Below are 23222 nucleotides of genomic sequence, written 5' to 3' on the forward strand. Positions count from 1 at the left end.
TTTTAGTATTAAGTATCAAGGACATTACTTTAAATTACTTTAAACTGGCAAACCTAATGGACCACGGGATAGTCTTGCACCTCTAGGTTGCACAGTCAAATCCAGGTAGGGTGACCAGAGAGCAAGTGTGAAAAATCATGACATGGGGTGGGTGGTAATAGGAGCCTATATAAGAAAAAGACCCAAAAATCAGGACTGTCCCTATAAAATCGGAACATCTGGTCACCCTAAATCCAGGTGTGGCTTATGTGATCTGCTCATGGTGGCTTTGATCCTGTGTCCAGTGTACAGGTGCCAACAACACAGAAATCATTGGCACCGTATTAGTAGTCTCAGCAGAGAGGCCAATGATTGAACGGAGGCATGGAGAATGAACTCTGACCTTAACCGGAGAGATGGTCTCTCCACATCAATTCTGAGACACTGACAGGACTCTGCAGGGAAGCTTTTGTGTTATGCCCATGCTGTTGCAACCCTTTGGTTAAAGGAGTTCAATCTCCAAGGCTGATAATCTGATATCTTTCATCAGTAATAAAATCACATTTATTCTTTACAAACACAATTGTATGTGGACAGATGCACCAATCTGCTTCCTCCTGAGAGGCAAATACCATATTTCACTGGGCTGAGAGTCCGTTGTTCATATTTGTGAGTGAGGGTGATGATGGCTTTTAAAGACAACTGAGCTCTTCTGATAAATGGTTCTTATATTGACTTTAATTGGCGCAAATTTCCTAGCGGGGGGATTACTCTCCAGAAGGATTTCTTCAGATGTCTGAAAACTTGTGTGAGCATTGGCTTTTCCCTTTTCAGAAAAAGAATGAAATGATCTGTGAAGCTCATACAGGGTAAATAATAGAGCGGTTCCAGAAGAAAATCATCTTTAAAAATAATGCACAACTCCATAGTGACGGTTAAACACCCCACAGGCTTTCAGAACTCTCCCACAGCAAAGTGCAATATTGGTGGGGGTGTGGAAGGGACCAGATTGTTGTTTCTTAGACAACAGCATCCCAGCGATCGTGACTGTCTCCTTTAAGAGTGAATTCCTCTGAGTGCAATTAAAATGAATGTATGTCAGCAAGAGTAGGAAGTGCCTGGTGTCAGCTGCTGGTGCACTGTTAAATGTATATGTCACCACAGCAGAGGCTGCCTTTGACTGGGAGGTGAGTGATCCCTGGGTTTAGGTTGACTATAAGCTCGCTACAGGCCCAGGGTTGCTCCCAGTGACATTAGTAGCAAAGCCCTTGCTGGGACTTCAGTGAGAGCAGCATTAGGCCAGAGGGCGCAGTTCGGTGAGGTGATGAGTACTTTGTACAAGACACTGAGCACGATCCGCTCCCATTGCACTCCCTGGGCCCAGTCCTGTTCCCATTGAGATCAGTGGTAAAACTCTCATTGACTTTTACGTGGGCAGCATCGTGTCCAGTCGAAGTTTTGGGCGCTCAGCATGGGCATGAACAGGCGCAGCTTCTGTGAAGGGCTTTGGAATAATGTGTGATGAGGGGAGCACTACATTTAGGGTCACTGACACCACTGATAAGCACAGTAGAAGAGCTGTTTGAGATGGGACCAGAGACACAACACGAGTGCTCTTTAAGCTTATAAAGGATTCACTGTACTAGGCAGGAATCTTGATGCAACAAGCCTTGGAGAAATATCCCCATGATCATTGGAGTCAGCTGTGGTTAGGAATGAGGAAACATCTTTTTTTTTTTATTCTAGCCCTTAAGCTCCTTAAGGAATCTACTATTTACTTGAAAGTCACCATGTCTATGTAGGAGCCCATCATGTGAGGTGCTGAACAATTCTTGGTGGTGCTGAGCACCCGCAACCCCCATTGACATTAATGGATCATACACATAAGCATTACACATATACATACAGAGGATTGATCTATTAAAATCAATGGAAGCTGAGAAAGCGCAACACCCTGCATGACTGGGTCCTAGGTCGACATAGCAGTTATCAAGTAAATAATAAGTGCCTCGGGGAGCTTAAGGTCTAGATTAAATCAAACACATGACAAAGATGACACATGCAGTTCTCAAGGTGCTTTTTCATAGATAAAAATACAGATCACCGAGACCTCCTCTCCTCAGCTCCTTTGTCCTCCCACTGGGATGGTTGCCAAAACAGGGCAGCTTCAGGGTCACTGTGTCCAGGCCGTTGTCCTGGGTCCAGCCTGCTAGGCGAGGTCACACCTGGTCCTCTGCAACAACAAACACCCTCTTCCACCACCTCGTTAAACCAGCAACACACAGGAAAATCGAGTCACCTACACTCTTCATGCAAACCATTAAGAAAATCCCCCACTCCATCACAACAAGACCACAAACATAGTTAATAAACAAAAACTTTTAGAAATTCTTACATATTTCCAAGATTTAGCAGATCTACACATCCCAACAGATTTTGCGGGTTCCAGAGAGCTCAGCTGAGGCAAGAAGTTATTTATTATTATTATTTTTATTATAAATTAGGGTGTTTTTTTTCATAATACAGACAGTTGAAATAGGTGAGTCCCTATGAAAGATACGCAGGACATTTTGTACTTGTTTTTTGTGCTACTCTTCAGTGATCCTCCTGAAAATTAGATCTAATGCCTCTAGGGCAAATTCAGCACTGATATAAGCAGGTACAGCTCCCACTAATGATACTAGCTGTTGCATCTGCTGATGCCAGAACTAAATTTAATCTGTGTGTGAGAGTTTGGTTTAGTTGCTACTTTCAGACCCCTATGTTTTTCCAGGTCTTTTCATCACATAGCGACTGCAATGAAAAGGCCAATAGTTTCTCCATTTATTATCCCAGGAAGACGTTTAACAAATAACCCCTTGTTTTTTATTTTTGCATTTCAGGCCGCAGCAGCTGGTCTTGGCTATGTTGGGGGATATGTTATTAACACCTACAAGAATTATGACAGCTTCGTGCAGGACAAGTACGCCATGCTGCCAGCAGTGATCATCATTTGTGTTGCTGTAGTGATGTTTATCATTGGGCTGATTGGCTGCTGTGCCACTATCCGGGAGTCACGTGTTGGGCTGGGACTTGTAAGTATTGCACATTCAGCCATAATCCGTTTCATACAATATCCCTAAAGCTGGCTAAATGAGGTGCTGGGCAGAGTCAAGCTCCACTGCAATGCTTTGGTTCTACTGCGGATGACGCATCGTTTCATTAAACAGCCTTAGATTGGTACTACAATGATGGGACTGTGTAAAACCTAAATAGATTGACAGCCACTTTTCAGGCACAGAAAGAAAACTTGGAACATGATAAGTTGCGGGTGCCCAGAGCAGTGCTGCGTGGAACACAGCACTTCTATTTCACAAATATTTGGTGTCAGTCCATTAGCTCTGCTTCAGCAAAGCAGCTTTAAGGAACCTAATTTTTGGCCAGGTCTACACTTAGAACTTATGCTGGTTTATGATATTGGTCAGAGGTATAATTTTTAGTGACATTTTTACATCAGCAAAAATCTTAGCATAGATATTGTTATACCAGCAAGAGTCTGTTTGCCAGTATCACTTATTTGAACTGAAGAACTGATGTGAGCTATACTGGCAAAAGCACTCTTTGGGTAGGGTAGGGTAGTAATAGTTTGTTGGGATAACTATATCAGCAAACCTTTCCTAGTGTAGACTTGGTCTTTGTTTTGAGCTTGTAATAAAACCTGGAACCAAGCATGTTTTAGGTGGTTTGGAGTTTCTGTGTAAACAGTTTCCACAAATCTAGTGCAAATTTCTGAAGCTAAGGACCAATCTGAAGTCATAAACACCTGCTGCATCACTAAAGACCCTTCTGGGATAGCGGGCCCTGCACAATATCAGGGATGAGGAAGTGGTTAAATTTGGCCAAAGGCACATAGAGCAAACCCCTGTTCTTGTAAAAAGTGCAATGGCATCCTCGTCCACGCAGCACAGAGGAAGATCTTGTTGTTTTTTTTAAAGGAATCATCAGAGAGATCCTCAGAGTAAATTATGTGGAATTTGGTTCTACTTCAGAAGAAATGAAGGGTTGAAAGAACCCTACTAGGATCTGAACCTCTGGTTTGCATGAGCTTTGAGTATTTAAGGCCTAAGGTATAGGCCACTAACCCAGCTGGGTAGCCCAATCTCTGTGACATCACAGCGCAGTAAAACGTCTGTATCATCTTGCAACATTAATGCATCACAAAGGATTGATATTCTGTCTAATATAACAAATCTCAGGCTCATTAAGCACTCGATAAACTTGCTATGGAAGACATGGGACAGACCCACAGAATTTGGGACTGTCTTGAAGACTTGGGGATGATAGGCAACTCTGTTATTAGCTTTCAAAACTGGGTCAGCACACAAACTTTCATGGTGGCCGTGGTTCTTGGCTACAGGGAGGGTCTAGAGGTAGCCTGTTTCGTGAAGGTGGTCTCTCCACCTTCAGTTCCATGCCTCATTCTTTAGGAGTAGGAACTAATTGAGCCTCATCTTATGACTAACAGTTGTGGTAAAATGGATTGCTTTAGTTCACAATCTTTCCACCATCCCGCCATTCTGTTCATGATGTTGTGTAGGGTGCACTAGTAATGGTACTTACCACTTTTCTTCAGTAGATCCCAAAGCACTTTGCAAAGGTGTGTACGTATTGTTGTCCCCATTTTGCAAAGGGGAGATGGAAACCCAGAGCAGTGAAGTGACTTTCCCAAAGTGACACTTCAAATCATTAGCAGAGCCAAGGATATGGTGTAGGTCTTCTACCCCCCTAAACCCCCAGTTCAGTGCCCTGATCACCAGACCATTCCAGCGGTCAGGTCACAAGGCAGAGCATCTGATCATCAAGAAGTGCCAGGTTTCTTTTTTGCCCCGTGGTTTCTTTATTGAAAAGCGTTTCCTGTATTAGTGAAAAGAAAACTGTGTCAGTTTAAGAACATGGGAAGTTCTCTCAGTGCGGTTAGGGAAAATGAGCTGTGATGTAGGATTAGCTTGAAAGATACGCAGAACGGCCTGTACATTTACAGAGGAAATAGTAATGGGTACTTAGTTTTCAGTTCCTCAGTAACAAGTACAGTGTTCTTGCAAAACTGACAAGTCTTATATACTAGCACCAGAGGATTTGGCACATTGGATGTAATGAAGCACTGGTCCGATCCTGTGTCTTACCTCTGGCAGTGACCAATGCTTGTTGATTGAGAGGAAGGTGAACCTGTCAGTAGCTATGGGTAGACCGGCCATCCTAACCTGGTCTGTAGTCTTGCTCCTTCTCAGGCCATTGCAAATGGCTCTTTGCATCAGGCTACAGCTGCCTGTAAATAACAAAAAGGTAGTTTCCTGACCCACACTTTATCAGTCAGATCTGCTGTTCTGTGGTACAAAATAAACAGCAGCAATACAGCTGCTGTGTTTTCTCAGACAGCTCTGTCTTGTACCTGATAACTGGAAAGGTAGCTGCCAATCAGCCATTTTCAATTAACTTTACTGCTCTTCTGTCCAAAAGGAGCTTTGCACAGTCAGGATCAGCCCCCCAGCTGGTGCAAATAGTCACAGCTCCATTGATTTCAATGGAACTATACCAGTTTCGCCAGCTGAGGATCTGGCCCTTGCTTTTGAAAATCAAGAACAGTTTGGCGACATCTGCAGGAGGAGAGTGACCTGTGTTGTCAACAGATGTTAACCACAGGCCCCTCCTGGTCTTGCATAGTATAATCAGGAATGAATCCTTTGCAGAAAGTATGCCAGACTCCTCTTTCCAAAGTCTTGGGTGGGCAGAGACCAGAATCTTCCCACCATGGGTGGCGCATGCTTTTTCGAATGGATGCTGAAGACAGTTTAATTCAGGGTGTGGCTACTAGAGATGTGAGGCACTAGTTAACTCCTTACTGGCCACTGTGAAATTGACGCATCCTTTCACAGTAACCCATGGCTGATACATGTTCCTAGTGTAAATATACTTTTTGTGGTGTACTTATCCTTTGAAATAAGTCTTTGAGATCCCATGAAGCCCTGATTATTAAACTGTTCAGGTGTCATATTCTGCTGCTGTTTCACAGAAATTTCTGGAGCTCTGTTTGGAGAGACAACACTGGATAATAACAACACACTTTGCCTGACTTGTTTAGCACTAAATTTGCATTTTGATCCAAACACTCTGGCCATCCTTCTTACTGTACCTCTCTTCTGATTTCAGTTCCTGGTCATTATCCTGATTATCTTTATTGCAGAAGTGGCAGCTTTTGTTATGGGATTCATTTACAGAGAAAAGGTAAGCTAAAAATTAGTAAGTCTATTCTAATACTGAAGAAAAAGAAGGGCTCTCTGAGACAATCAGGGTCCAGACACTTCAGGGTGAGAAATGGGGTTCTGGACCCAAAGAAAAAGTAGTTGAATCAACTGATTGTTTACAACTTTATTGCACTATAAAAGTGTATTGAGTAAGGTATCATAAAAGCTGGTGACACACTGGTCATGAATATCATTATGTGATATGTATGCATGATGTGTAAAGAGATCTCTTGCTCCTCTCATAATAATAAATTAAGATGCCTCAAGGTAAGGCCAATTTAAAGAAAATGAAAGGTTATTCCTGTTTGTAGAGTTAATAATTAGTCACAATAACTTTAAAGCCAGGGAAAGAGACATGTACAGTGTGATGTGGTGGGTGAGATTCTGTGGCCTGCATTGTGCAGGAGGTCAGACTAGATGATCATAATGGTCCCTTCTGACCTTAAAGTCTATGAGTCTATGAGTTATGTGTGCTTGAAATATGTTCTTAAAATGTGTTTGGGAGGCATACATTGAGCCTGTCCTAGACAAAGGAATGTGGATTCTCTGGCTTGATTACAGGCAGAGGACAATGAAAGTACCGGTACATACAAGGTAAACAAAGCAAACAAACTAACAAGCAATGGCGGAAGGAGCTTAGTGAACTCACTGGTTGTCAGAGGCTGCATCTCAGGAAGCCCTCCTGGCTCTTGAGGCAGAGACAATGTACTTTGGGTAATATAATGGGAACAAAAAGAGATTTTATTTATTGGTCACTTAAGGGACATGGGATACAGCACCCTCTGATCCTGTGGAAATTGGATCCCTTAGCCTGGAGGGCTAGGGATTCTGGTAACTTGAAGTAAGAAAACTGCTAGCCAAAGATTGTAACTTGCTAAAATTAAGTTTTAGACACTAGAAAGTGTTGCATTTTGTTTTGTTTGTAACCATACCTGTTTCTTTTTCTCTTGCTAATAAACTGATTCTTAGTTTTACTGTAAACCATCTCAGTGCTGTTGTAGTGAAGTAAGTGTGAGTCCTCAACTAAACTGACAGGCTGGTGTGTAACCTGTCTCTTTGGAGACAGCAAACTTAATTTCTGTGAGTGTCACAGTGACAGGGACTAGACACTGCCGAAGAGATGTCTGTGGGGAACTCAGGAACTGGGGTTCACTCATTGTTACCTGCAAAGCAAGGTTCAGACTGGAAGAGTCTTGAGGAATTTGCTGCTGAGGTAAACAGACTGGTGTGGCAGGGAGCTGACACAGTTTAAATTCTAGGAAAGCTCACTCTTGCTGAGGCAGAGAGGTAACATAGTGGCTTACAGCTCTACGTGTCCTGAGCAGAACGTCACAATCTCCTTCTGTGAATTCCTTTTCTCCCACCATTCTTCTCACATCTGATCCTTTATTCTCAATACTTCAGGATACAAGGGTGGGGTGTGAGTGCAGAACAGGATTGTACCCACACATGTGCTGTGTAGAACGAAACCCTAAATAATGTGTGGATTTTTCTGGAAGAAGATGGAGACAGGTAGTACTTAGCTTAGTAGGTATCAGAGCAACCTTCTAATCAGCTTGCCATCATGAATGTTCACAGAAGAGGGTTCTTAAAGTCAATAGGAGAATTATTTATGTCCAAGAATGCCAGCAGGGTTAAGTGGCACCAGTATTTTACCAAAAGCATTATTTCACTTTTCATTGCACTCAGTTTTGCTGGGTCTAGGAATCTTCTAAAGTTTCCATTTTAGAAGCTTTTGAGCTGCTGTTATACAGAATATGCACTGTGTTTTCTCATTTCAGGTAAAAACAGATGTGCAAGGCACAATGCATACAGTCTTCCAGAAATATGACGGGAAAAGTCCGGAGTCTGGTGTTGTGGATTACTTGCAAGAACAGGTAGGAAAACTTCTAATCTGCTGCTGAGAATTATTTAAAAATATCCAGTAGATATTAAACCATGCATACAGCCTCTAGGGGGAAAATCAGCCTGCTGCTTTCTAAAACCTGTTCTGCAAAATGCTCAGCACTGTCAGTTCTTATTCACTTCAGTGGCAATTGAGAGTACTCAGCTCCTTGCAGGTTTGCACCATAGGGCCTGATCCAAAGTCCATTTAAGTTAATGGACTTAAGAAAGGCTTGTTGCCGGCCCAAAAGGCCTGAGGCAGCAAACAGTGGTTCGTTGCCCGGTGTACCTCGCTTCCAATAGACACACCAAGGTGGAGAAGCAGTTAAAAGTTTATTTGAGTTCTCAAATAACAGGATGCTCGGAGACACACACGTCTCAAATCAAGCACACAGACATAAGCTGTGTGTCTCTTCTTATACATGACTTCAACTAGGCATCCTCATTACCCCCCACCATTCTCCTCCCCCTCCTATATAATACATACATTGTATAGTTAACAATTAGATCATCCTTGACAGCAAACAATTCGTCTTGTTAGTAACTTTTCAAGGCTGTTACCTTGGTTTACTTCTGAATTTATTACTTTGCCTCCCCTCCCCTCTTTCTAAACTAAACACAAGTAGGGCCCCTTTTTACTATCTTCTGGTGTCAGTGTTGCACTGATAAGGAGCAGTTACACATTCCATTCTCAATTCTGACCTGGGAGTTCAACTAAAGTTTAATATGGAGGCACTCTGGATAAGCACAAAATAACTTTGGTCCATTCAGGCCTAGTACAGAAAGGCTTCATTAACACTATGGTTTTCCACCCTCCTGAGTTACCTAGAGTTATGCTTAATGACACCAACAGGCTCATATTGACTTAAATGGCCTATAGATCAGGCCCTAAATGAGTGTTTTTATTTATTTTGCCTTAGGTCCTATGCTGCTATGTATCACCATAGTATCTCAACTTTCATAATGAATAAATATTAGGAATTTTTATTGTACTGTGGAAATTTGGTCTGTTTTATCTACTGGGAGGAGAGGAGAGGAGCATGTGGATCGGACAGAGACGTCTCTTAGAGGAAAGTCTATTGATAGAGATTCTCTAGGTTTTGGTCAGGAGGAGAGGATGGAAGAGGATAAAGTATGGGCCAGATCAGATGAAAAACATCCACATAAAAAAGAATCTGACACATAAGAAAAGGGCAGACAAATAAACAATGACAAGTTTTTAAAGTGCGTGTACACAAATGCTAGAAGCCTAAATAATAAGGTGGGTGAACTAGAGTGCCTCGTGTTAAAGGAGGATATTGCTATAATAGGCATCACAGAAACCTGGTGGAGTGAGGACAATCAGTGGGACACAATTATTGGGGTACAAAATATATCAGAAGGACAGAACAGGTCATGTGGGGGGGGAGTGGCACTATATGTGAAAGAAAATGTAGAATCAAATGAAATAAAAATCTTCAATGAATCCAAATGTTCCACAGAATCTCTATGGATAGTAATTTCATGCTCCAATAAGAATATAACTTTAGGGATCTATTATCGACCACCTGACCAGGACAGCGATAGTGACGATGAAATGCTAAGGAAGATTAGAGAGGCTATCAAAATAAAGAACTCAATAATAGTGGGGGATTTCAATTATCCCCATATTGACTGGGTACATGTCACCTCAGGACGAAATGCAGAGACAAAATTTCTCAATACTTTAAATGATTGCTTCTTGGAGCAGCTGGTACAGGAACCCACAAGAGGAGAGGCAATTCTTGATTTTGTCCTGAGTGGAGCACAAGATCTGATACAAGAGATAACTGTAACTGTAACTTGGAAATAGTGACCATAATATAATAACATTTAACATTCCTGTGGTGGGAAGAACACCTCAACAGCCCAACAATGTGGCATTTAATTTCAGAAAGGGGAACTATGCAAAAATGAGGAGGTTAGTTAAACAGAAATTAATAGGTACAGTAACTAGAATGAAATCCCTGCAAGCTGCATGGACACTTTTCAAAGACACCATAATAGAGGCCCAACTTAAATGCATACCCCAAATTAAAAAACACAGTAAATGAACTAAAAAAGAGCCACCATGACTTAACAACCATGTAAAAGAAGCAGTGAGAAATAAAAAGGCATCTTTTAAAAAGTGGAAGTCAAATCCTAGTGAGGTAAATAGAAAGGAGCATAAACACTGCCAAATTATGTGTGAAAATGTAATAAGAAAAGCCAAAAAGGAATTTGAAGAACAGCTAGCCAAAAACTCCAAAGGTAATAACAAAATGTTTTTTAAGTACATCAGAAGCAGGAAGCCTGCTAAACAACCAATGGAGCCCCTGGACAATCAAGATACAAAAGGAGCACTTAAAGACGATAAAGTCACTGCGGAGAAACTAAATGAATTCTTTGCTTCAGTCTTCATGGCTGAGGCTGTTAGGGAGATTCCCAAACCTGAGCTGTCCTTTGTAGGTGACAAATCTGAGGAATTGTCACAGACTGAAGTGTCACTAGAGGAGATTTTGGAATTAATTCATAAACTTAACATTAGCAAGTCACCGGGACCAGATGGCATTCACCCAAGAGTTCTGAAAGAACTCAAATGTGAAGTTGCAGAACTATTCACTAGGGTTTGTAACCTGTCCTTTAAATCAGCTTCTGTACCCAATGACTGGAAAATAGCTAATGTAACACCAATATTTAAAAAGGACTCTAGAGGTGATCCCGGCAATTACAGACCGGTAAGTCTAACGTCAGTACCGGGCAAATTAGTTGAAACAATAGTAAAGAATAAAATTGTCACACACATAGAAGAACAAAAATTGTTGGGCAAAACTCAACATGGTTTCTGTAAAGGGAAATCATGTCTTACTAATCTATTACAGTTCTTTGAAGGGGTCAACAAACATGTGGACAAGGAGGATCCAGTGGACATAGTGTACTTAAATTTCCAGAAAGCCTTTGACAAGGTCCCTCACCAAAGGCTCTTACGTAAATTAAGTTGTCATGGGATAAGAGGGAAGATCCTTTCATGGATTGAGAACTGGTTAAAAGACCGGGAACAAAGGGTAGGAATAAATGGTAAATTTTCAGAATGGAGAGGGGTAACTAGTGGTGTTCCCTAAGGGTCAGTCCTAGGACCAATCCTCTTCAACTTATTCATAAATGATCTGGAGAAAGGGGTAAACAGTGAGGTGGCAACATTTGCAGATGATACTAAACTGCTCAAGATAGTTAAGACCAAAGCAGACCATGAAGAACTTCAAAAAGATCTCACAAAACTAAGTGTTTGGGCAACAAAATGGCAAATGAAATTTAATGTGGATAAATGTAAAGTAATACACATTGGAAAAAATAACCCCAACTACACATACAATATGATAGGGCTAATTTAACTACAATTAATCAGGAATGAGATCTTGAAGTCATCATGGATAGTTCTCTGAAGACGTCCACGCAGTGTGCAGCAGCAGTCAAAAAAGCAAACAGGATTTTAGGAATCATTCAAAAAGGGATAGAGAATAAGATGGAGAATATCTTATTGCCCTTATATAAATCCATGGTAAGCCCACATTTTGAATACTGTGTACAGATGTGGTCTACTCATCTCAAAAAAGATATACTGGCATTAGAAAAGGTTTGGAATGGGTCCCATATGAGGAGCTATTAAAGAGACTAGGACTTTTCATCTTGGAAAAGAGGAGACTAAGGGGGATATGTTAGAGGTATATAAAATCATGAGTGATGTGGAGAAAGTGAATAAGGAAAAGTTATTTACTTGTTCCCATAATATAAGAACTAGGGGCCACAAAATGAAATTAATGGGCAGCAAGTTTAAAACAAATAAAAGGAAGTTCTTCTTCAAACCACGCATATTCAACCTGTGAAACTCCTTGCCTGAGGAGGTTGTGAAGACTAGGACTATAACAGGGTTTAAAAGAGAATTAGATAAATTCATGGAGATTAAGTTCATTAATGGCTATTAGCCAGGATGGGTAAGGAATGGTGTCCCTAGGCTCTGTTTGTCAGAGAGTGGAGATGGATGGCAGGAGAGAGATCACTTGATCATTACCTCTTAGGTTCACTCTCTCTGGGGCACCTGGCATTAGCCACTGTTGGTAGACGGGATGCTGGGCTGGATGGATCTTTAGACATTCTTATGTAGCTTCTTGATGTACTGAGATTTTTGTATAAATCTGTCCTCCATTGTGATTGTAGCACAAATAATATTACTAACAAAAGAAAAGGATGTATTTCTGACCTTGTTTTTGTTCTATCTGTAGTTCACGTGCTGATGAAGCAACTTCCCTTTTCTTCCTTCCATTATTTTTAGACTGTGTACAGTATCTGCAGAAGAAAAGTGCTGTATTTGCCAAATCCTGTGCAGGGCTGAGAGCTCTGAATTCTGATTTCAGTGGGACTGGAGGGCATTTTCCTTTAAAAAACAAAAACAAACAAACCAGCCCCACTACTGTAGTGGTCTAATTCACTACACCTTACAACAGTGTGACTGCAGTGTTTTGATGGATTACTTTAGAATACTGTAATTTTTTTTATTAGTCAGCATCTTGCAGAGACTTACCTGCATGACATTCCTAAGAATGGTACAACTTAACTCTGTTTGCATTAATTTAGTTATCTGTTGTTTCACAGCTTCGATGTTGTGGAGTAACTAACTACACCGACTGGACAACCACCCAGTGGTTTAATACCACTGGCAATAACAGTGTTCCTCTGAGCTGCTGCAAACAAGACATTAAGAACTGCACAGGACAGCTGAATGAGCCACAGGATCTCAATATGCAGGTGAGGATAAATTACCCTGAAACTGGAAACTGCCACCATGGGCTGTGATCTCATTAGATTCCTCTGAGCCAGCCAGAGGCTGAAGCTGGCAGAGCAGCTGCAAAAGGCAGTCCAAGCAGGGACTCACAAACACTGAGGCTCTCATCAGACTATTTTCTATAGTTTTTACTCTAAACATTATTTTTCCTGTGCTGATTGGCTCTTTGCTCCAACCTGTTCTGCCCCTTCCTTCATTTGTCTTTCCATCTAACTAATCCCCTCCTTAGGCCTGCTCTGCACTACAAAGTTAGGTTGCATTGCCTTGCATTGACCTAGCTGGGCATGTGTCTACACTTAAATTTGTCTCCCACTGATGTAAGTGCCTTGTAACAGCAACTCACTAACACGCCTCCCTGAGCAGTGTTGAGCCATGGATGATGTACTGCGGTCGAAGCAGCACCTGTGTTGACCCTAACAGTCTCCAATGGCTGTCCCACAATGTCTAGTACTGATCACTCTGGGCAAAGTTGTGAACTCCACTGCCCAGGGGTCACAGAGGCCTGAAGGCCCGTCCTCCTTTAAAGCCCTGCAAATTTTGAAGAGCTTTTTTCCTGATGGTCTAGCTTGGTAAGCACACCTAGCAGCTCTCCATTGTTGTGTGTAACTGTGCTGCTGACCATGGTAGCTACATGCTCTGGCTTGGAGTAGACCGGAGATAGTGGATCTCCTGGGCCTGTGGGGAGAAGAGGCCGTGCAACACAGCTATGGACCAGCCATAGAAATGTGGACATCCATGAGCAGATTGCACAGGGGATGCAGGAAAAGGAGGATGACAGGAACTAGCAGCAGTGCTGTGTGAAAGCGAAGGAACTGCATCAGGCATATCAGGCGGCCACGGAGGCATACAGTCGATTTGGGGCTGAACCACAGACCTGCTGATTTTACAAAGAGCTGCATGCCATACTTGGTGGAGACACCCCCTCCCCCGCAGACCACTGTGGATATCTCCGAGGAGCCCAACCACAGACCCCGACCATGAACAGCGAGGATGAGGAGGATGGGGGATTTGTGAGTGAGGGTGTCCAGCTATGCCGTGAGCCGGGACCTGTTTGAGGCTCCACTGCAGTCCACTCAGTCCCAGCAGTCGAGCATGGGCGAGCCCAGTGCGGGGAATGGAACCTCGGGTAAGTGTGTAATTGTATTTTCCATTACAATGATGTACTGATGGTGCCCCCAACTTAACAGGACACAGCTATTAACTTTAATTAATTTACTCGTACTAGAAGAGGTAGCAGCACAATGTGACATACCCACGGTACAATCTAGACTAGTGAGAAGCTGTGTCACCCTGGCCCTCTAATGTGGGGTGCCTTTGCTGTTATTGCCTCCACTCCTGGACTGCTCACAAACAGCCTCTAGTGTGTAAATCACCCCCAGCTATGTCTGTGTGCACTTGCAACCTGCCGGCCACACTTGGGCTTTTATCTGCTTGAGTTATACTGCAGGGTGACCCCAGCACACTCCCAGTCCAGACTTTCCCCCAGAAATGTACGTCTTGTACTGCCCAGTCCTCTCCTGGACAATACAAGCTCATATAAAGTCCGTGCATTTTATATGCACAAATCCTGTTATCCCAAATGGAGTTTCCCAAACACTCCAGTTCAAACACACTGCATTACATAAAACAATAAAACAAGTTTATTAACCACAAAGAGAGATTTTACGTGAATAGAAGTAATGAGACAAAAAAGCTAGAAATGGTTACAAGAGAAATAAAGATAAAATGCAACTCATGCCTAACTTAACAAACTATGTTAAATTCAAAGCAAAGGTTCTCTCACCACATGCTCTCAATAGTCTTACCTTGTACAAAGATTATTACAATAGTGTGCAAGGGGTGTGTTGGGGGTACACACTGTCACAAAACAGAGGTAGCATTGTTATCTGCTTTTCATTCCCCTCTAGAGTTAGAGGCGCAGTTTGTTTATGTACACAGGGATGTCCCTTGAATCTTCCAGAGAGATCTCAGTGAAACGTACATGGAGATATTATGCAATCTTCTCCTGAAGGATTCAAGGGATGACAGCCTTATTTCTTCCTCTGCAGTAGGACACTTTCCCATGTCTGTCAGCAGTACACAGGCTAGCAGCATACAGATCCGGGCGGCTTTGGGACAACAAGAGCAGCTGTGCTCCTGTCACCCTCAGGAGTGAGATATCAGTTAAAAGCACCACTTCCTGTGGAAAATGGTGCCAGTATTCAGAGCCATTGCCCTATATTCATTTTCATGCAACCAAGCAATTCCTTCCTCATTTCCCTTACCCTGCTGGGCCGTTCTCACCAGGGCTCGAGCTCTGAGTGGTGTCATGCACAAGCACGCCAAAGCAGAAGTGTCAATAAGCCTGTATTGTTTAAAACTTGAAGGAAGCAAGGGAAGGGAGTTTTGAATCTTAACTTTTGCTTTCCATTGTGACTATACTGACAATGGTTCCTCTGTGTGTTTTGTCTGTAGCTGCTGCCATTGCAGCCTTGAAGGTTTCCCTTCCACACCCGTGCAACGCCTGAGCAAGATAAGGAGGACAAAGAAGAGGACTCAGGATGACATATTCAGTGAGATCCTGCAAGCCAATGCTGCATCAGACTGTGAGCAGAGGCCCTAGAGGATGAATGTTGCAGATTGTATGGAGAAGGAAAGAGCCGACAGTAGAAAGACCCAGGAGCACCATCAGGAAAAGAAGTGAGAAATGCATGTGGACATAACAGGGCTTCTCCAGCAGCAAACACAGATACTTCAGACTCTTGTGAATCTACAGGATCAACAATCATGGGCTCACCTCCCTTTGTAATCTGTGGAAAACTGCATTACACACCTCCATACACCTCCTCAGCATTCCATGTGGCATCAGGGGCTGCATCCTTCTCCTACCACTCTGCCCCAGGGGGCAGTAAGGACAACCACAGCTTCACATAGGCCGACCTGTGAAAGCCACGGTTCCTGTATGTGTAGCTAAAATGGACATGAATGTTCTTTCCCCTTGTTAAAGTTCTGTTCCATTAATTTATTAAGTTATCGCACAGATTTTTCTTTGCTCTGGTTTTGTTTCTCAAAAAAATCTATTCTTTGGAAAGTAATTCATCGTTATTAATTCACAGTATCTCACAAAATCATAGACATGTAGGGCTCAAGAAGTCATCAAGTCCAGCCTATTACTCTGTGGCAGGACCAAGTATAACTAGACTGTCTCTGACAGGTGTTTGTATAACTTGTTTTTAAATGCTGTACAGTGCCCAGTGGTACTGAAAGCACCCACTTATGTGTTATTGTACACGTTGACACAACTCATAGAACCAGTGACACAGTGTAATATCATAAATGGACAGCAAGCACTGCAAAATTAATAGCTGCATTGACAGTGTTATATTCATAGATATACACCAAGCGTCACACAATTCCTGACTGGCCCCAAAACAGCAGGGCCAGATAGAGCATCACAATGACCTACTGTGGCTTGCTTTTAAAGTGCTCTTTCAAAACCTCCCTGGGCTGTATAGCTCCATGTTAAGCTCTTCTAATAGCCCTTGTGTCTGGCTGTTCAAACCCAACAGACGCTGCTCCACCTCCCTCCCAGCAGCAACTTTTCCCCCTTTGTTTCACAGATATTATGCAGGACACAGCAGGCAGTTGTAACCATTGGGATGTTTTTTCACTGAGATCCAATCTTGCGAACAAACCAGCATCCAGTGTCCCTTCAATCTACCAAAAGCACATTCAGCAGTCATTCTACTCCGGCTGAGCCAGTAGTTGAATCTTTCCTTGGTGCAGTCAAGGAGGCTGGTGGACGTCTTCTTGAGCCAGGGAAGCAAGGGGTAGGCTGGGTCCCTTAGAATCACTATTGGCATTTCAACATTGCCAATGGTAATCTGCCGGTCAGGAAGGAAAGTTCCTGAACAGTCCTGAAGATGCAAGTGTCATACACCTTCCCTGACCAGCCAGCAGTGATGTTGGTGAAACATCCCTGGTGATCCAACAATGCTTACATAACCATAGAAAAGTAGCCCTTTCTGTTGATGTACTCCATGGCAAGGTGGGCTAGCGCCAAAATAGGGATATGCATGCCATCTATTGCTTCACCACAGTTTTGGGAACCCCATTGCTGCAAATCCATCTACTGTGTTCTGAACATTGCCTAGAGTCACAGTCCTGTGTAGCTGGAGATGATGAATGGCCCCCTACAGTGGATTTTCCAACTACAAAATTATTTCCCACTGACTGGTAGCAATCTGGTGTTGCAAGTTTCCACAGCATGATCTCTACTCCACTTCTCTGCTTCTCCACTGACAGTGTAACTCTCATTCTAGTGTCTTTGTGCTGGAGGGCTGAAGTGAGCTTGGCACACAGATGCAGGAATGTGGTCTTGTGCGTCCAAAAGTTCTGCAGCCACTGTTCATCACCCCAAGCCTGCATTATGATGTGATCCCACCAGTCAGTGCTCATTCCTCAGGCCCAGCAGCGGCGCTCCACTGTCTGCAGCTGCTCAGTGAATGCCACCAACAACCTTGAATTGGTTTTTGCTATGTCCCTCAGCAAACTGTCCTTGACAAAACCGCTGATTTGGTGGTTCTTGTAGCTCTGCAAATACTGGAAGATCGTGTGTCCTCTGCTTGCAACACTTATGACAATAGTCCAGAGCTGTGCGGAGAGTGAGGAAGGCCATGAGGGTTCATGGGATTTTTAAAAAAGGCCTGAAAATTGTGGGATATAGCAAACTTTTATGGGACAGAGACAGTTCCATGCTGGGAAGCTGACCCCTTGCTCCCACTCATTCCTGCACAACTCATTTCTGCCCCACTGTGCAATGCCAACACTTCCTAAAAGACTGGATAGTGGTGGGTTATGCATTGGGATACCTGTCCATGGTGCATTGCACTATGCATCTGTACAAGCACTCCTGGTGACTGTGCAGCGCCAACACAAGGAACCATGTATGCATGTGCACAAGCAGTACACTAACTGCGGCGGCTGTATGCTGACGTAACTTGTGTCAACAAAAGCTTGTAGCGTAGACTTGGCCTTACATAACCCCACTGAAAGGATTTAAATATTAAAAGCACTAAGAATCACAGAAGGCGATATTTGTAGCCATCACATTGTTCTCATATTTGCATCTCCAAGGTAACTTGCCAGAAGCTGGGACTGGATGACAGGGGATGAATTGCCCTGTTCTGTTCATTCCCTCTGAAGCATCCTGGCGGTGGCCACTATTGCAAGACCGGATACTGAGCTAGATGGACCATTGGTCTCACCCAGTATGGCTGTCCTTATGTTCACTCTGTATGTTATATCCCTTTCCCCTACTCTTTATCTCTCTTGACTGTTTAGATTATAAGCTTTATGGGGCAGGAACTGTCTCTCATTATGTTTTTACTGTGTCTAGCACAATGGGGCCTCATTCTTGCTTGGCCCTTAGGCACCTTCAGAAAATGAGTAATATTGTTTTCATAATCTATGCCTGGTCAGTACTGGATGGGAGACAACCTAGGAAAACCCAGCTGCTGTGGGAAGTGTGCTGGGGATTTGGTAGATGACCCTGCTACCTCACTAATGAATCAGTCCTTCAGCTCGGGAGAAGGATTATGCTACCAACCCTAGATTTTACATTAAAGTCTGGAATAAATTATGACATTCATTCAGTATTCATAGGGTTTAATTCAGAAAAAAATTGCACCCATCTTCCCCACTTTGGGACCCCACAAACCCTCATTTTACCTTGTGGACACCACCACAAGCCTCCTGGTGGTTATTAGATTGTCGAGTGCATCTCCTGAGCAGTGCAAGAGCAGTAGCTTGTTTCAAGGCCAAGGCTGCTGCCCTTGACCACATGGGTCATAGCAGGGCAGCACAGTGTCCTGCCCCTGTGAGATTGTGTGCAAAACCTGCCCCATTGTATTGGATTTGTTGGTTTGTTCTCAGTTTAATAGTGTAATCAAATGGCAGCTAAATCTTCCTTTTTTACATCTCCACAGGGCTGTGCAGAGAAAGTGGAAAATGGGCTACAGGCTGTATTGAGCTATGCTATGCTCGTGATCCTAGGATTTGCCATCATAAAGGTATTTAATTGTAACAATGTACATTTCTTCCCCCACAGAAAATAGTGCCATTTTCCTACTCGCACAATCCCTTAAGTAACTTTGCTGCAATTGGTTGCTCTTTCCATGGCTTTGCATGACATCCCTTTCCAGGGGAGCAAAAGCTGGGTGGAGAGGTGGGGAGGGAGAATACTGCTTCTAACAGCAATTTTCCCAGGGATTTCTGCTTGGAAATTGTTTGGGTCAGAGAGGAGGCTGCAAGAACACACTAACCAAACCCACTGCATGGTCTTTGAATGGAGGGGGTGTGACAGGCTGAGAGAGAGAGAGAGGGAGCATGCCAAGGAGCTGCTGTATCCTTACTTGTAACTTCATGTCTCAGTTTTGCACCAGTTTTCTCTTTTTCTGCCTGCATTTGGGGATGGGAGAATCCTGCCCAAAACTAGAAAAAGACTTGATGGGACTAAGTGAAAGGCTGAACTGTATTAGTCATTTGCGAAGAGATGCATTTTTTTTTTTTTACATTTTTAAAATGGATGCTATGGCCCAGATGTAGCTTTTTAAAATACAAGATTTTCCATAACTTAAGACCAAATGTCTCCATGGAGTTTTTTTTTTTCAAAGCTAAGGTTTTGTTTAAAAAAACAACAACAAACAAATAGTCCTTTGTGTGGGAACCCGAGAATGAAATTGACTGCAAATTAAATACAAGCAAGCTTGAAACTGACTAGCTTGTTTTTAATATTCAAACTGAGAGAAATGGAAAGAAAAAATAAAGTTGCATAGAGTAAAAATTAGATTTTGGTTAAACCCTGGCATTAAACTTTCCATACTTAAGAAGATTTGGTCCCTAAGTTTTAATCTAATAATTTCTCCTTTATCATTGTCCTTGTTATCATTTTTCCAGAGATTCCGATCCTCTTCCCCATTGACTGGGGAGGACATAGAATATCAGGGTTGGAAGGGACCTCAGGAGGTCAGCTAGTCCAACCCCTGCTCAAAGCAGGACCAATCCCAACTAAATCATCCTAGCCAGGGCTTTGTCAAGCCTGACCTTAAAAACATGTCAAAGCCAATGGCAGCAAAATGTTCTCTTAAATTATAGACATGCTATAAAAGAGTTGCATCCGAAGAAGTGGGTATTCACCCACGAAAGCTCATGCTGCAAAACGTCTGTTAGTCTATAAGGTGCCACAGGATTCTTTGTTGCTATAAAAGAGTTGTATCAAAGTAACTGTTGTTACTGTTTAATGCCCAAGTCCTACACTTGGATTAATGTGGGAGCAAGGGTCCATCAGTGCAGATCTGAATGTAGGAGGAGGGCCTGATTTGGTGATAAAGTCAAAAGTTTCCTTTTCCTAGTTAACTCTCAGGGCACGATTGGCATCTAGAGTATATTTTCTAGCATTTTTTCTAGTCTAATAATAAATAATAATTGGAGATATATCTATCTCCTAGAACTGGAAGAGACCTCGAAAGGTCATCGAGTCCAGCCCTCTGCCTTCACTAGCAAGACCAAGTACTGATTTTGCCCCAGATCCCTAAGTGGCCCCTCAAGGATTGAACTTACAACCCTGGGTTTAGTAGGCCAATGCTCAAACCACTGAGCTATCCCTCAAATTAAACTACTTTAGTGAAGGGGCTTCTACCACTTCCTTCTGATTCCTCCACAGTCTGATAAATTTTATCTTCTCATCACTATTATTTCTTTGTAATTGACTGTTCTTCCATCAATCACCACTTCTGCTCTCTTCTAATTATCGTAGCATAATATGTTTTTGTCTTTAAGCATATACAGGTATGCAATAAAACATATTGCAGATCTACATTCTAAATCCAGCACAGCCATATTCACAGCAGATGCTGCCTAGGAATTAATGTTTCTGGAATACATTTATGGGGAAAACAGTGGGAGAAAACCCAGAGTCCATATCACTATTTAAAAGTGACCTTTTAAAGACATCTTTAAAACATTGATACATTTATTTTCTCAGTATTATGTTGTTTACAGCGCTAATATACAATGCACTTTACAAATATGTAGAAGGCAACATCCCTGCCACAGAGAGGTTAAATTTAATTCAAGCATAGATAAAACATACAATAAATTCAACCTCCAAAAGAAATAGAAAAGCTTAAGATCCTTTTTTTTTCCCTTTCAGTTCTTTGGAATGCTGAGTGTCTGTGTGCTCACATGCAAGAGGGAAGACAATGGCTACCAACCCCTGTACTCAGGGGTATTTGCTTGATAAGATCATGGAAAGATCATTTTTCATCTGCTTCTTGATGATAAAATGGATTTGTATAGATGCCCCAAATGGACAATGTATTACCCCTTTGTTAAATACTGTATTTTATTTACGTGAGCAGAAAGAACACTGTTAAGATTTGCAAAGGTTTTAAGTGTATCATGTGAAATGACAGCTTCAGTGTGCAGTGTCCCTTGGTAACAACCTGGTTTCATGTACCTCGACTTTCTTTAAGGCTGTTTCACACTCGTGTGGCATTCCCTAAAATGACAGCAGATGTTGGGATAGACTCCAAAAAGAAACCCTACTTCTTGCAAGTTTTACATTTGTCAGACCTATTTGTAACCTGAAACTTATAGAAGAAATTGTTTTTAATCATTAAACCGATAATGCAGCCATGGTGCATTCTAGACTCTTTTCAATATTTCCAACAAGAAATCAGATAAATGACAAATGTTGAAGCAGCAAAATAAATATGTAAACAGAAGGTTTGAATATTCCTGTTTAGAAGCATTATTATTCAAGGCTACATTTCACTGTTGCTGACATTTTCTCTCTCCAATTTGTAACTGCTGTAATTCAGTTTGCTTTAAAGACGAGCATGAATCATATCCTCAGATCAAGACACCCCTGAACTTTGGGCAAATTTAAAATCTAAGGTTTGCAGCTGTCTCTTTTGTCTACCAAGGGGATAAATCAACCCCTCAGATCTGAGTATCTCCAAACACCGGGGAAGTCTGAATTAGAAGTTTATCACTTCGGCCAATCTCTGGTTCTTTTAATTTGAAATCAAGAATTTCTGAGGCAAGGCACTAATTTTTCCCATTTTGATACCAAGTTCTAAAATGTTATCTGTACTGATGTTTTTACATTTGTCTCTCTTACAATTAATTTTGAAGTCAGTGGGACTACTTACATGAATGGCTGCAGGACTGGTCCCACTGGAAATATGAGGTTTGGGGATTTGTTACAGTTCTCATTTAAAGTGGTGGCCTAATGGAAGTGGCTGCACAGAGGATCCCTTACTGTTAAATTACACATTTTCTTCATGCTTCTCTGGGTGACTGAACGATTTCAAGAACCTATGACATTATGGCAAACAATTCTGAATAGTACTCTTTTTGAGTCATTAGGATTTTTTATTTTTTTGAAGGTCTGCTGAATGTGATCACCTTTTGGGTCACATACAGCAGCAAAAATCTCTCTTAACAGCTGTAAATGTCAACCTTGAAATTATTCCGTTCCTTGTGTTTTCTTTTCTTTTTAAACCAGGGTGAGGGATTAGTCTGGATGATAGAGACTGTTAGAAAAGAAACAGCAGAAATCCTCTTGAGAGAGGCAAACATTTGCTATAGGAATAGAATAGAATGTGTTTCTCTAAAGCGATGTCAAAAAGGAGTATGGGCTGAATGTGAGCTTTTAGTCTGTTATCTTTTTCTCAAGAGATGGAAAGAGGAACTGCTGACTTAAGTATATTCCTGTGTAGATGTGTGTGTTAGGAATGGTTATTTTTTTGTTTATTTAAACATTTGGGTATTGTGGGCTTTGTCTTCTCTTAATGCCAAAACAAAAAACCCTTCTGGAATATATTTTAACCAAGTAAGAAATGCCACTCATTACTACATTCTTAAAAATGATTTATGAGAAAGGTAAGCCAGGTCATTCTCAATGAGAGAAAACACTTCCTTTCCAAAAGTACCTGGGCTAGGGCAATGAAAGAGGCAGTCCTGTCTTATGCTCTGCTCAGTGAAAGAAGCCTGCTGGTGCCTTACAAAGCAGTGTTTGTGACTGGCTGGGGTAGGTGTGACAGGCTGTGTGTATGTATATGACAGGCTGTGGGGAGAGGATAATAGCCTGTGATGGGGGGGTGTGATGGTAAGAGTGGCGGGGTACACGTATTGTGTGCAGGTGTGCTTGGCTGGAGTGTGTGTTGGGGGTGCAGCTGTGTCTGGCTGTGATAGAT

At 42.3% G+C, this 23222-nt stretch overlaps 1 protein-coding gene and 1 long non-coding RNA gene across 3 annotated transcripts in view; one reads left to right on the plus strand and one right to left on the minus strand.

The window, feature by feature from the left end:
- Positions 1-21754, plus strand: part of LOC120407930 (tetraspanin-36-like) — a 70503-nt gene extending 48749 nt beyond the window's left edge. For both annotated transcript variants that reach the window (XM_039544299.1, XM_039544298.1), the window contains exons 2-7: positions 2862-3053; positions 6166-6240; positions 8042-8137; positions 12792-12944; positions 18948-19031; positions 21173-21754. In XM_039544299.1, coding sequence (XP_039400233.1) covers positions 2949-3053; positions 6166-6240; positions 8042-8137; positions 12792-12944; positions 18948-19031; positions 21173-21259 — 600 coding nt within the window. In that variant the 5' untranslated portion in view covers positions 2862-2948 and the 3' untranslated portion in view covers positions 21260-21754. The remainder of the gene's footprint in view (positions 1-2861; positions 3054-6165; positions 6241-8041; positions 8138-12791; positions 12945-18947; positions 19032-21172) is intronic.
- Positions 5163-7737, minus strand: LOC120407931. Its single transcript, XR_005600337.1, has 3 exons — positions 7565-7737; positions 6910-6968; positions 5163-5284 (listed from the first exon to the last, which is right to left on the minus strand). It is a non-coding gene; the product is annotated as an uncharacterized LOC120407931 (long non-coding RNA).
- Positions 21755-23222: the final 1468 nt, after the last annotated feature.

Source organism: Mauremys reevesii, linkage group 6 (genome assembly GCF_016161935.1).
Source record: "Mauremys reevesii isolate NIE-2019 linkage group 6, ASM1616193v1, whole genome shotgun sequence".
Lineage (NCBI taxonomy): Eukaryota > Metazoa > Chordata > Testudines > Geoemydidae > Mauremys > Mauremys reevesii.